Genomic DNA, 15,011 nt, shown 5'->3' with positions numbered 1-15,011 from the left:
GTAAATTTGGGAAACACCGGTTTATCTAAATAAAGCTTTTTATGATTAATACCATCGTAATAAATGGTCACAGGACAATCAACTGTAAAATACATCATATTCATAACAAAGTAATTTGGGCATGGTGAACACCACCAGTTCCTCACTATTGTATGGGTGGTTCACAATAATTATGGATCAAGTCCATCAAAATGGATCCTGAAATATTTGGACCTAAAGTTAAAACTCCTTTTGTAAAATTCAGGAATGTTTTCACTGTGCATATACTTGCCATATTTTGATAGTGCAGGGATCAATTAATAAATAAATAGTCGAAACATAAAGTATCTTCAGGCTTTAATTAATGTTAGCAAATACCTATTTACACCTACTGCTGCAGGAACTGTCAAAATGGACATGATTCACATCCAATTTGATGTCCTATTAATACTGGTATTGGTGGTATTTATCTGCATTCCAGGACGCCGGATTCATGTTGACCTCTTGTGACAAAAGACTGCATGGTCCACTTTCATATCCCCCATTAGTCTTAAAGTCATACCTACTGCACACTCGGTATCCGCCACATTTGTTTTCGAAGCTTAGTAAACGTTTGCCACTGAGCATTTGTAAGGTATCACGACTTGCTGCCGTAAAGCAGTATCGACAGAATACGAGTGTCACATACGATAGCCGTGAATACCAGACATTTCTCCGCATCCAGTTTATCTTATTTCAGCCATTCCCATTATATATATATATCAGTTATCAATTATATATTAGTAATTATTTTAGTAATTGTATTTTGTTAGCAAAATACAGTTGGTGGCTACTGGCTACAGGCTACAATGACGATTTTTTTCTTTAAACCGCGTCTATGATGGTTCATACAACTTTTTGACGTGTTGATACGTTTTTAGCAATGATCAGTCAACTACACGTAGTAATTTCGTATTTCGGTAGTCTTCATGCGTACAGCCATGCGTAATTAATGAGGTAATTATGACTAATTAAGCACGTGGAAAGTTTACTTGATTGTGTATTTATTAGGAGCAGTAAGATATTTTTTTTTATATTGCATTGTCAAGTGAACAGGTTCACGAAAGGCACCATTTTATTGGACATATAAAGAAGAATAGATGCACGTTAAATTCTCTTTCACCTCAAGTTAGTTGGCAGAGGCAGGTATCAAATTTCCTTAATTGGATGTTTATATTATAATTTTTCGAGTGTTCTTCTCTCTTCTCAGTGCTATTGTTTTCAATTGTAGAATAACTGAACTAAATAAAGGCAGGTATAGTGTATTTATCTAAAGAAGGCATGCGACATTATATTTTCTCTGATGGCATTTCGTAAACCAGTAGTACCTAAGTCATTTAAATTTTGTTACTGCGCATCTGCCTACCAGACTGGCGTTGGGCTTGGGCCTTCGTGAATTAAATACAATGTTGTACAATTTTTGGTTCGGCTGAAACCAAAATTAATATAATTATGATGAGATTGCACACAGATCCAAACTGACATGGAACGCATTTTGGGCGTTTGGATAGTATCTTCAAAAGTGATCTCCCATTGTGTCTAAAGCGTAAAGCGTTCAACCGATGTGTGCTACCAGTGCTCACGTATGCGAATAAAACATAGGCCCCTTATGTGATATATAAAAAAATAACGAGTAGCGCAACGTGCCGGAAATGTGCATGTTGGGCATAACACGGAGAGACCACGAAAAATCAATGGATAAGGACGTAGACAAAAGTACGCGACCTAATAAAGGCCGCTATGCAGATGAAATGACAATGGGCTGAACATGTAAAGTAAAATATCTGCTTCCACGAGAAATCCGCAAGTGTGTATTAATGTAGTAATGAGGTTGTCAACTAATTCTATTCAATTGAATTTGCATGCATATGACAGCAATAATTTTTCTCATTCTTCGTAAATATTATTTTAAATACGCAATAAGTGGAAACCTGGCATAACGGATTGTCGTCATTTCGTATGGTTGTTTGTTTTATTCTCTCACCGGATTAGTATTCTATGGATTGGGCTTTTCTTTCCATTGACATCATATTATAACGCGAAGGTCTAAACACAAGATATTTGGTGTATAGATAGGTACTACTAGGGTTTGGAATCCCGAAACCGTGCTCGATTTCTTCTCGATCCTGTTATAAAAAGGGCCCCTTACAAATGATTCTAGACGAAAAAATCGACGCAGCTCTCAGTTAAAAAAAGTTGTCGAATCTCATTCTGCTAGGTAATTTTTCAACTGACTGCTCTAAACGTATAACAAATGTGCATTGCTTTGTCGCACAAGTAATATACTGAAAGTATTTTACAAAGACAATATAAAATAATCAATATATCGTTTTTGCCTAATTCCCGGAGTCCAGCGATTGAAAAAACATTAATAAATCTCTAATTCCGGGAATGCAATCCTAGTACTTACCAACACCAACAGAATTTGTAACGTTGAGACCTTTGGTGTCATTTATAATTTAATAAACTATTTCTTATTCGTCTATATAATTTAAAAAACTATTTCTTTTATTCAAAGATTAATTCACCGGATTTAAGAATGTAACATTCTTTATTGAACATACTTACATAGTTTGAAAACGTATACATTAGTGGTTGAGAGCACATGGGCACGAATCCTGCTGTTGTATTTTTTTCAAAAAGATTTTTTCTAATGGTTATATTTCTCTGACATGTTTTCAAATTATGTATGGTCAATGTAATTGTATGTGCGACCAATTTACTTGCCGTTTACTGACTTCACACTAGTGTCACTTCCGTCAACAAAATAGATAATAAACTATTTTGAAGGAAAGCTCCTGAATTTCCTGAAAAAGAAAATGTATAGTGAAGCGAACGTTTGTTGTTGAGGAAAAAAGGATAAGAACCTTTTCTCAAGTCTTTCAAAGAAAAACCCACAGTATAATCTAAAAATTTACTTTCAATGGCTAAGTATTTGTTTACATCCAGATATTATCATCACTATCTTAAAATTTTGAAGTTTATTGTTCTTCGTGGATGTGAAATCATACAAATACTCTTTTAAATTTGAAACAAAATATCCTCTGGTAGATTAAAGCATTGAGCCAGCACACTCTGAAGCAGAAAGTCTTTTACATTTTATATACCTACCGACTGTTTTTTTTAAATTATTCTGAAATGGCAATCCTATCAAAATGTCATAAGTTTAATTACAGGCGTGGCGGCATTATGATTCTCGCGAGTATCCAATATTACGTTAGAGTGATTGGACTCGCAGTTTTGCCAAGTTTTCACTTTTACAGGCTTGGTTTGTATTAATTATTGCAGATAGCATCTAATTGTTTCACCAAGAGCCGGAATAATGACCAAAATGTATTATTAACACCTCTGGCGCTGCCTATGACTGAGGAAAATAATTTAATTACTGACTTACAAATTAAATCTGACCCAAATCTTATACAATATGATACGTTTTTGATATTATGCTACAAATCATGGCAATTAATAATGATCTTATCTATAATTTAATGTATTGTTATTTATTACTTATTATTACATACCTTGAAAATTAATGATGCATGTATCACTCTATCTTTAGACGCATTACATACTATTTTTTAAATTACATGATATTTTGATGTCTGATCGATTGCATATTGGATACTACCTACTGTTATTTTAATTAATTGATTTTTTAATTACTAGAGATAACTCAAAAAAAGTTTAAGTCAGTGGTTAGCGTAAATTATTCACACCTAATTGATTTGGTGATTATTATATCCAGAAGGAGCATACGGACTCCCTGTGAGGTGGCAAGCTTTTTTGTAAGTTTTTCAACAAAAGTTTTAAAACATAATAGGGAGCTCTTTAAAGGTCATTTAATGCGGTAGTGACGTGGAATTTCGTCTGATTTTTTTTGTCAAGCAGGTGAATGGTAACAGCTACCCTTAAACAGTTGTCATCGGTAGATCTGTCTCAATCGTTATTTATAAATAACTAGCTGAAGTACCCGGCTTCGCACAGGGTCGCTTCGTGGTTATATTTATCTTAGATATTTGAAAAATAATAAGAGGTAATTATTTTTTTTAATATTAAAATATCTGTGTAATACAATATGGCAATATGAAAATAATTCTAATAAGAGTAAAGGTCAAACATAAGAACACTAAATTAAAATCGAATCCAAAATATGAAAACGTTATTAATGTTATTAATATGTAGTAAAAAAAAAAAAACAAAATTGGATGGGACAAACAAACTACAAACTTTGTATGTTATATAATAATAATTTAGAAACCTTCGTAGGTGTGCGCACACAACTGACAAAAGTTTCATCGCAATCGGATGAATGGTATAGGAACGCATACGAATAGTAGAATAAGATGATTTTCTAATTCAGAAATCTTCGTGGGCATGCGCATGACAACTCACCAAAGTTTCATTGCAATCGGATTAATGGTATAGGAACGCATACGAATAGAAGAAGAAGAAGATGGTTGTACTAATTCAAAAACCTTTGCGGGCGTGCGCACAACAACTGGTCAAAATTTCATCACAATCGGATGAATGGCATAAGAACGCATACAAATAGAAGAAGAAAAAAATGGTTGTACTAATTCAGAAACCTTTGCGGGCGTGTGCACAACAACTGGTCAAAATTTCATCACAATCGGATGAATGGCATAAGAATGCATACAAATAGAAGAAGAAAAAGATGATTGTACTAATTCAGAAACCTTTGCAGGCAAGGGCACAACACTTGATCAAAATGTCATTGCAATCGGATGAATGGTATAGGAACGCATACGAATAGAAGTAGAAGATGATTTTCTAATTCAGAAATCTTCGTGGGCATGCGCACAACTCACCAAAGTTTCATTGCAATCGGATGAATGGTGTAGGTAGGTATTCGAATAGAAGAAGAAGATGATGGTTGTACTAATTCAGAAACCTTCGCAGGCGTGCGCACGACAACTCACCAAAGTTTCATTGCAATCGGATCAATGGTATAGGAACGCATACGAATAGAAGAAGAAGAAGACGGTTGTACTAATTTAGAAACCTTCGCGGGCTTGCGCACAACAACTGGTCAAAATTTCATCGCAATTGGATGAATGGTATAAGAACGCATACGAATAGAAGAAGATAGAATAGAAGAAAAAGAAGATGAAAATGGTTGTATCAATTCAGAAACCTTTGCGGGCGTGAACACAACACTTAATCAAATTTTCATTGCAATCGGATGAATGGTATAGGAACGCATACGAATAGAAGAAGAAGAAGATGGTTGTACTAATTCAGAACTCTTCGCGGGCGTGCTCACAACAACTGTTCAAAATTTCATCGCATCGGATGAATGGTATAAGAACGCATACAAACAGAAGAAAAAGAAAATAGTTGTAACAATTCAGAAACCTTTGCGGCGTGAGCACAACACTTGATCAAAATTTCATTACAATCGGATGAATGGTATAGGAACGCATACGAATAGAAGATAGAATAGAAGAAGAAGATGGTTGTACTAATTCAGAAACCTTCGCGGGTGTTGGCACAATTACTGACGAAAATTTTATTGCAATCGGATGAATGGAATAGGAATGCATACGAATAGAAGAATATAGAATAGAAGAAGAAGAAGAAGAAGAAAAAGATGGTTGTACTAATTCAAAAACCATTGCCACAACAACTGACGAAGGTTTCATTGCAATCGGATGAATGGTATAGGGACCATACGAATAAAAGAAGATAGAATGAAGAAGAAGAAGAAGATGATGATTTTTCTAATTTAGAAACCTTTATGGGTGTGCATACAACCACTTACCAAAATTTCATTGCAATCGGATGAATGGTATAGGAATGCATACGGGACAGATACACAGACAGACAGACATTCATTTTTATATATTAGTATAGCCTATACTCTTCCCGCAAGTGCAAGCAATAAGTTTACAAAGTTTTATCGCAATCGGATGAACGGTATGGCTGCGCATTAAATACGAACAAACAAACACACAAATATTAATTTTTATATATTAGATTACAAGATAAAAATAAATTTTTATATACTTACACCTTTTTTAAATTTTCTGTTGAACCATATAAACTTGACTTGACTAGCTTAAACGATCAAAAAAAATGTACTTGACATGTCATATTGATTTCCATAGTAACCACGTAGGTATATATTAATAATTTAGTTGCTAGGACCCCAGAGCCCTAGCAACCAATAATGGTGTCGAAATAACTTTTCATACAAAACAGAATTAACTGAAAATGAATTCAATTCTACTTAAAGATGGCTAGAAGTATTTAAAAAATGCATTGGCATCGTGTTCTGATATATTCTAAAAGTTTCAAATGTCTAGCTAGTCGGGAAGTTAGTTAAAAATCGATTGCAAGATTTGTACCGGACAAAGAACCACCGGACAAATAAGAATACGAGCTAAGAAAAACGTTGTAAAATACATATTTTTTTGAACTTTCCATGTCATTTTGTATTAAAATTATTTCGATTCCTTTTTATTCTGCAAGTTCATGTAAGTTTGAAAGATGTCTAATAAATTCTACGTTCTTACCGACCATAGTTGTGAACCCTTTGATTAACAGTCACTTTAGGGGATGGGATTTTAGATTGTTACAAGAAATACGTAGGAGGAGGGTAGTATAATTACTAAGTCGTGTTTAGGTACTACGGATGGTAGCGTAGTATTCTGGTTACTCTCCGATCATCGAAAACCGCAGGGCCAATACAAAGCTAATGTGAATGTATGAGACTGCACCATCCGAAGTGGCTGGTTCCACGCCAAGTCCACAAATAAAATATATAACAACTCAAACAGATAATATATCTTTGCACTTACGGCTACTTCATCCATCTCTCGTAGATTTTTGAAAGTCGATCGTATACTCACATGCTACAGATAGGCTACAGGGAAATTAAAGGAAGCCGAGTATGATTTACCCGTACCGAAATAAAATAATTGACAAACTATAAAGTGAGTGGTATTCGAATCCGGACCATCCAGAATCATGATCTATAAAGCGAATCGCTACTAACTCGACAACGACTGACATCAAAGTATTATTCTTCTTGTTAGGGTTTTACTATGTAAATACTAGTTGAATTAAATTAATATCAGTTTTTTGGTAATTGATTATTTGGTTGTCGTTATCATTTGTTTATAATCATTAATCACACATGCTGCTAGATATACCATGTATGACGGTGGGTATTTGTTCTCAATTTATCACAAGGTAAATTTGATGGTTCCATTAATTTTAAATTATAATGTTGTCATTCAATCACTTAACCAGCCCCTCATATCGTTACTGCGGAAAATATCATAATTCAACATTGTTTGTATATTTACCTAGTAATTACGTGTGTAGCCACACAAAAGCAATTTGTCTCATATGTGTTCATTTTCCGGTGAACATTCCTACAGAATTCCTACAGTACGTTATTATTATCATTACATTTACTATCTACAAATTAATCTACTTTCAGTTACCTTATCAAGTCTGGGTCGGGGTCGATTTTCACCGAATTTTGAAAATCTCACTAACTGCTAACTAATCTGCTAACGTCGGTATTTTTTCTATTTACTGAAGTCTTTTATGTATGTGTGAAAGATCATGTGGTCGATTAAAAGTCTTTCAGTGCTAAGAACGCGCTAGGCGCGTAATCATTAGTTGGCTATTAGATATAATTAGCATGATATTTAAATGTGGTAATTAATTAGTAATTATCTGGTCAGCAGTAGTGAATGTGTATCATGGGAACCCGCCCGATTTTTTGAATCCGAAATGTCTAATATTTTATTACCCGGTTACTAGATTAGTTTTTATATGGTTTTAGAAATTAAATAAGGTGAAGAAGTGTAATTTTTTAAAAAGCTGATTTGTAAATAAAAATAATTAAATCTTAAGAAAATGTTTGTTAAATTGGTATCACCTAATTTTAATGGAAGTACGGGATCGGAAAAAATATACATAATTATAAATCTTTGTGTGGTAGATATTATTTTTTTGCAATCACGAATGTGCTACTTGAAGTGTATTATTTTATCTTGTATGTTTTTTGTTAGTATTATAAATTCATATTGTGTCAGTGGCAGTAATATTTTTTGGACAAACTTTCATTGATTTTTATGAATCTCAGGATTGGAAAGAATCTAATCTCAGTTTTGAAAAGAATTTAATCCTGGCATTGAAAACAATGTCCGGGATTGGAATTGAAACCTAGTTGAGACTTGATGCCTTAACTTTTTATAATCCTATGGTTCATTGTTTTAAATGGATTTTTAATGGATGGATATGTTATTCTTGTCAAATTAATGATGGACACAGGCTCATCAAAATATACCCGGATTTTTTTGATGGCTTTTGGATGTTTTCTTACTGAAATCTTCACCTGAGTGATTATTTGAAGCACTCACACATAATTTATGTAATGTTTAGAGTTTGTAGGTATTCACATTTAAGGTTAATAAGCATGTTAGGGATAAATTTTAGTAATTTCCATAGGAAATGATTTTATCATAATGATTGTACTCGTGTTCCAGATACACACCATGCAAGGCGTTCAAGATGATGATGAATGAAATCAATGACTTGGCGGGCCAGCATGAGGTGATTGCGGAGAATCTACTTGGCAACGTCGTCAGAGACCTCGGCTTCTTAACTAAGGAAATTAAAGATGAGAGAAAGGTATGTTTCTGTATAGAGTTCAGTTATTAATTGAGATTGCATTTCCTTTTTTTATATTATCATTTTGTGAATTTAGTTCCTTTACTATTTTTGCATTTAGTATTTCCAAAAGATGTTTCAATGATAAATGGTACCATTACCATAATGGATCAATATTTCCAATACCATTGATTGACCGGGTGCATCAACATTTCATACACTGGGAGAGTTAATTTCTTGTACATATTATGTTAAGAGATTCATCTATGTTTTTTGTATCTGGATGCCCATGAGTGGACAGATTCATGTTATTTTTATGTGTCAAATATCTGTAAATACAAGCTCAATTCTGAGGAGGCCCATATGAGAGGTTTAGGATCGAAAATAGTAATTTACCCCAGAGTAATAATATAAAGGGAGTGGTTATTGTTTGGCAAAATGAAGCCGTGTTTCTTGCGTATAACGCACAGTAGAACCTCAATTTTATTATTATTATCTATACTATGACACGTTATATCATCATGTTGCTTCTCAGTACGGCTACCAAGTTTAAACACAACATAGTTAGGTAACCATATTTTCTACTAGATTAACTAAAAATAATCACCACTAACTTTATATTTAACACAAAAACAATAAATTTCAGCAACATGTGCTCGCAGTTTTTAAATGAATGTAGTCATTCAAATTAATATTTACCGGCGACGAGTACAAAATTATTTAATTCAGCCATTGAAATTCTATCTTACTCTGATGCATGTTGCGGAGATATAACCATGCAGAATACATTTTCACTTGCACTTATGGTTTGCTTATGTTCAGGCCTTGTAATTTACTCTTGATGCCAAAAGGATTTCAAAATGTAATTTTTTCTTGTGGACCTAGTTGAGAATCACTGTGTTAAAAATTTACAGAAACAGGAAATCTCTTTCTCTCACTGTACCTACTTTGAAATTGAGTAACATTAATTTGAATGTATATAAATCTATGATCAACCGCATCTATGTAACCCCAATGGGTTCTTATGTATATTTTTCTTCTCTTTAGAAACAATTAAATGAAGGAGCCAAGATGTCAAATAGTCTCCAAGTACAAGAAGTAGCATTAGAACGGGCACGAAGGAATTATGAAAAAACCTTTAGAGAAGCGGAAAGAGCTCTGGATCACTTCCAGAGAGCTGACGCAGACTACAACCTTAGCAGAGCAGAGGTAAGATACGTATTTCATTTCATTATAGGTTGGGTTTGTTTAGAGCTGGATTAATAAAAATAGCTCATTTGTTGCGTCATGTTTGTTGATTACTCTAAACATCAGGCAAAGTTCGATTTTACAAAAAAAAATCTTAATGTGTTATCGGCACTATATTTTTGATGTAATTATATTAAAATTTCTTCCATGGATGGTATTGAGGTTATAGAGTATTGACTGGCTTTCTAAAATGTATCTTCAGAGTTCTGCATTTCTTTGGTCAAATAGAACCAGCCATAAGTGAAAATATTAATTTGGAAAGATTTATGTAAAATATTGAGGGACCGACACAGAAAAGGGAGATCATCATCTCGATTGTCCAATCAAGGGAAGGATGGACACACCTCTCAATATTTTCAACTATGCAGACGGCGGAATGGAGGGATTGCTTGAGAGATATAAATAGCACATTTGAAACGAGTCATGATAGTGAACAGTAATCGTCATCGACACAAAATCAATGAAGTTTAAATGCATTTAATTCAAGTTTGGTTTTATAATGGATCTTTCCATAAAATAACTTGTGGTGATTTCAGTTATTCTGATTTGCATTTTAGGTGGACAAACAAAGACAGAACCTCACCACAAAGTCACAGCAATGCGAAGAAGCCAAGACGGAGTACGCTAATCAGCTACAAAAAACCAACGAACTCAGAAGATCACATTTTACCATATCCCTTCCAGAAGTCTTCAGACAATTACAGGTAATTTACCAATAAGTGATGACAGTGATTAGTATAACATTCAATTGAGTAGGCATAACATACTAACTACTTTGTTGATAGACTTTGTCAATCACCCCAGGTGGAGCAGTTGCATCTATAAATAAATGCATTATACAATAGTTATTCAATTTATCATTTTTTCCATGGGCACACATTACCAGTGGCGAAGGGTGGAGGTAGGCTGTTAATATCAGCCATAAATAGCTCACACTAAACTTTGTCAGTCATACGTATTTGTTTTCATTGAAATAAGACTACAATTTACAGACGGTGTTAGTTTTTAAAAATCAATTAAACCCTGCGAAACCATGCCATAATACATAATCAAAAAATACTCGTCTATCTATAAAATATCTAAAATGATGCAATTAAATTATACATAACTTTAAATATTTTATAGACGGAATAATATGTTTTATCTATTATAGTTTGGTTTACACAGGGCAATGAATTAAAGATTAATCCAACGAAAACAAACAAGTATGAATGAAAAAGTGTGCACAATCTTGTCATATCGTTCAAAGTATACCAAAACGATAATGGTTTTGTTTAGGCAGGATTTAATTGAATTTTAAAAACTAACCATCACTATCTGTAAATTGTAGTCCTAGCTCAATAAATTTAAAAAAAAATTATAAATCAACATCCATGTAAATTCATCTCATGTGGAATATGTCGATATATATCTAAAACAATTTTGATGAATGCAGCTATTGCCCTCCCTATTGGTATCATCAATGGCACATTAGTTCTGCACCTATTCTCACACCTGCTTATCATTTAATTCATAATTATATATCATTGTTGAGCTGTTAAAATGTGTTTTATAAGTTTTCCTCGATATTTTTTTATTTACCACACTACACCCATTTACATCAATAATAGGTATATGTCTTTGCATAATGCCTGAGGTGACTCATCCATTGTTCCAACATGAATTTGTTTATTGACATTTCAAATAAGCTGAGAATTCCTTGCATAAGGAATCACTCTTTTGCTTTGTTTATGTAGTGGATTGCCATATTGTGTGTCCAATTGTTATCAAAAGACTTGTTTATTTGTTTTGCGAGGCATCTTTTTACAGAAATTTCTTCGAACTGCTTTCAGATGTTTATGTTATCTGTTCTTGAAATATATTAAAAATACAAAATTGCATTTTTGGTCTTCCCCAAATAACTCCTCCATTGTATATTAATTATTTATAACTGTAGTGCACTGTTTTATATCAATGTTGACCTTAGATTTTCACTTCAACATATTTTTTTTTACATTTTAACTTCATAAATTTAATGTATGTATAATAATAATCCTATGTATCACTTGTTCTTCTAACAGTCAACGGCTTCGTAAATGCTACTTGTGTGACTGTGTGAGCTTTAATCATGGAGGCAACCATTTTGTTGATGCTACTATCGGTCTGGAACCTTCTGGACCTGGAACTAGATTCCTCGTGGCCGGTTTTCACATAGAAATGTATAAAAAATCAGTACCGTTGCTCTGCATTATTGTTGTTGATACTTTTCTATTAAGGAATCAGACTAACCAATTGCTTCTCTCATATTTTTACATCCGTAACAGAAAAAATATTAAACAATATTTACGAGATTCTAAAGGTGTAGCAGATATATTATGAGAAGGATTATCAAAAGTCAGGAGGCTGCGCCTTGTTTAAAAAAAGTGCATGTCACTGACAAAGGGTACTCAGGTCCCACTACACCATTGCTTTAACGGTCATGTTGTTTTTTTCTTTTCCCATGGTAATAACCAAGTATTGACTTTTGGACGACAAAACCACACAATGTAATGTATTCCTAATGAAAACTGAATTTGAAATCATGTAATGTGGTTGACGCATGATTGACAAGAAAAAAATGTATTGAAGGGGGACATTTTTTCAACGTGCTGATTTGATAGACTGCAAAAGCAAACAATAGGCGGCCATAGACGGACAGTTTTCGTAAGAGGTTGAACATGCCAGTTAATACGTAATGGCGGCCATACAGTTATCTTTGGTAGATAATCTGCTGCGCCCATAGACGGACACTTTTCGTCCTGTCAGATGTGTGGCATGTTCAAACTGCCAGCGACCCCCCACTCCCGTGTTTTTGTAAAACTGTTGGAATTTCAACTAGCCGAAAGTTCTCGAGTGACATTAGATGTCGGTAACGTAAAGTAGAATATACCGCGCGATACAACTACGGCTGGTGTTGCTTGTTAAAAAATACAAATTCATTTATTATTAAAAATATAATAATATTATTATGTACGCGGAGATCGCAAATATTATATTTTATTTATTTTTACGAGAGTAAAACAAAGTTATAGTTATTTATGTAAACATATTATTTTATACAATATAATATAAATGCTAAAATTTTAGAGAGCATTATAAATATTAAGTTATTGTGAAAATATATATAATAACTCAGTACTCAAATTTTATTTATTGTATGTAGTGAATATTACAAATTATTAATTTAAGACGTTCTCAACATAAATTAATATACCTAATTGTGAATGACAATGTCGCTAAATCTAAATAAAATTTAAGTATATATTTTAATAATATCATAGTAATTAATTATTATACTGATGATTGATGTAAATATAATTTTGTGGCATGTTTAAATTTATTGTATATAAAATCAATACCTTTATAAATATTACCGTTTTCTTACTAAATTAATACTGTCCATTAAAGGGAATAATTTATTCAAAAGAAAAGATTATATTTTATATAGCGAAATCATGATTTATTTTACCAACGTCATAGGTGTGTATTTTATGTCAATTTGTTTCTAATAAAAACAATTAGAACCATAATAAATTCAAAGTAAAATTATTCGTGTATCATCGTTCAAGTATACCTTACCTAAAACTAATTGAAACAATACCCCTGTGTAATATCTCCGCGAACTTAACCTCCATAGTTTTTGACACTTGCTCTGCCACAGACAATAACTGTACGTATATGGGCACGTCTGTTGACAGTTCGACAGATTTAAATGGGGTAGTTAAACTGATCTGTGGTGTGGCCACTAACGTACAGTTATTGAACAGTTATTGTCTGTGCCATGTTCAACCTGTTACGAGAACTGTCCGTCTGTGGCCGCCTAATATGTAGTGATGCTAAAAATGATAATAATTCTCCATTGCAAACCTTTTTCATTCATTAAAATAATTGATAATAGGAGTTCTGTGAAGTTTTTAAAAATATTTACTCACATATACAGAAGTTGCAATTTGATTCTTCTTAATTTGCAGGAATTAGACGAACGGAGAATAAAAAACATCAAAGGTTTCATTCATAATTCTGTAAATATTGAAAGAAACGTTTTCCCGATTATTTCACAATGCCTGGACGGTATCGTGCGAGCCGGTGACCTCATCGATGAGAAGGAGGACACCTCCATGGTGATAGAGCGGTACAAATCGGGTTTTGTGCCGCCAGGAGACCACCCCTTCGAAGACCTGTCCAAGGTGTCTTCGCACGGCCCTCACAGCGGCGTGACAGTCGTCGGAGGCGGAAACACGCCCGGGGGAGACTCCACCGACGGACCCAGAGCCGGTTCAGTAGATCCGGCCGCCCCAAGGTACCAGCACACCGCCAGAGGAACCGTTTCCGGCGGTAAACTCAAGAAGAGAGTTAACCTATTTGGTATCTTCAGCTCTAATAAGGTGAGATTTATATTTTTATCTCGAGGTTTTTGGTCCGGTATTCGATGTATGTTTTGGATGTATATGAATTTATAGAATTATGTGGAAGCATTGAAAGAAAAAGACAAATTTTATAAATCATACCTGATCAAACCATAGCTACCTTCTTTCGGCTTTTGGCTTATGATTTAAAATTTTATTTGAAATACGAAGCTTTATTATGTAGCAGTGTTTCCTAAACTGTGGTATCCACATACTCTTATGATTTTAAGTGGTTGAAACATCGTTGTTGTTGTATGTTGCACGGCAAGGATAGAGCTGAAACAAGCACTTGGTTGCGAACGAATTATGTGACAGTCACACAAACCGAAGTGGGGTACGCTACTAAAATCTGTCTCTAAACTTGTATGTAGTTTGGAAAACACTGACATAGACATAGGTCTAATAGTATTTTTCCGTCAAAATACATTTGATTTTTACTATGTATGGTGCTATCAAATCACGCAAGCATAATTAGATTAATGTAATTCAATGAAAGTGGAATTTTTTAAAATAAAACATCTTTGGCTGCTAGAGTGAAATCACCTGATGGAAGGGACCAGGATGAGACCAAAATTTTTCACAAAATATCAGGGCAGTGTGATATGTGAGGAGGTGTTCAATTCTGAAGTAAAAAATGTTGAATTTTAAACATTTGAAAAAAGAGTTTGAACT

General features: G+C 33.6%; 1 protein-coding gene across 2 annotated transcripts in view; it reads left to right on the top strand.

The window, feature by feature from the left end:
• Positions 1 to 15,011, top strand: part of Cip4 (formin-binding protein 1-like Cip4) — a 189,025-nt gene that overhangs the window by 158,555 nt on the left and 15,459 nt on the right. For both annotated transcript variants that reach the window (XM_085947045.1, XM_085947046.1), the window contains exons 4-7: positions 8,544 to 8,688; positions 9,715 to 9,876; positions 10,473 to 10,619; positions 13,905 to 14,318. In XM_085947045.1, coding sequence (XP_085803171.1) covers positions 8,544 to 8,688; positions 9,715 to 9,876; positions 10,473 to 10,619; positions 13,905 to 14,318 — 868 coding nt within the window. The remainder of the gene's footprint in view (positions 1 to 8,543; positions 8,689 to 9,714; positions 9,877 to 10,472; positions 10,620 to 13,904; positions 14,319 to 15,011) is intronic.

The sequence above is a fragment of the Rhyacophila brunnea genome, unplaced genomic scaffold (assembly GCF_057557595.1).
Source record: "Rhyacophila brunnea isolate RB1 unplaced genomic scaffold, BYU_Rbru_1.0 scaffold_2, whole genome shotgun sequence".
In the NCBI taxonomy this organism is placed as follows: Eukaryota; Metazoa; Arthropoda; class Insecta; order Trichoptera; family Rhyacophilidae; genus Rhyacophila; species Rhyacophila brunnea.
The sequence above is the reverse complement of the archived record's forward strand: the minus strand, read 5'-3'. Positions and strand labels throughout refer to the sequence as shown.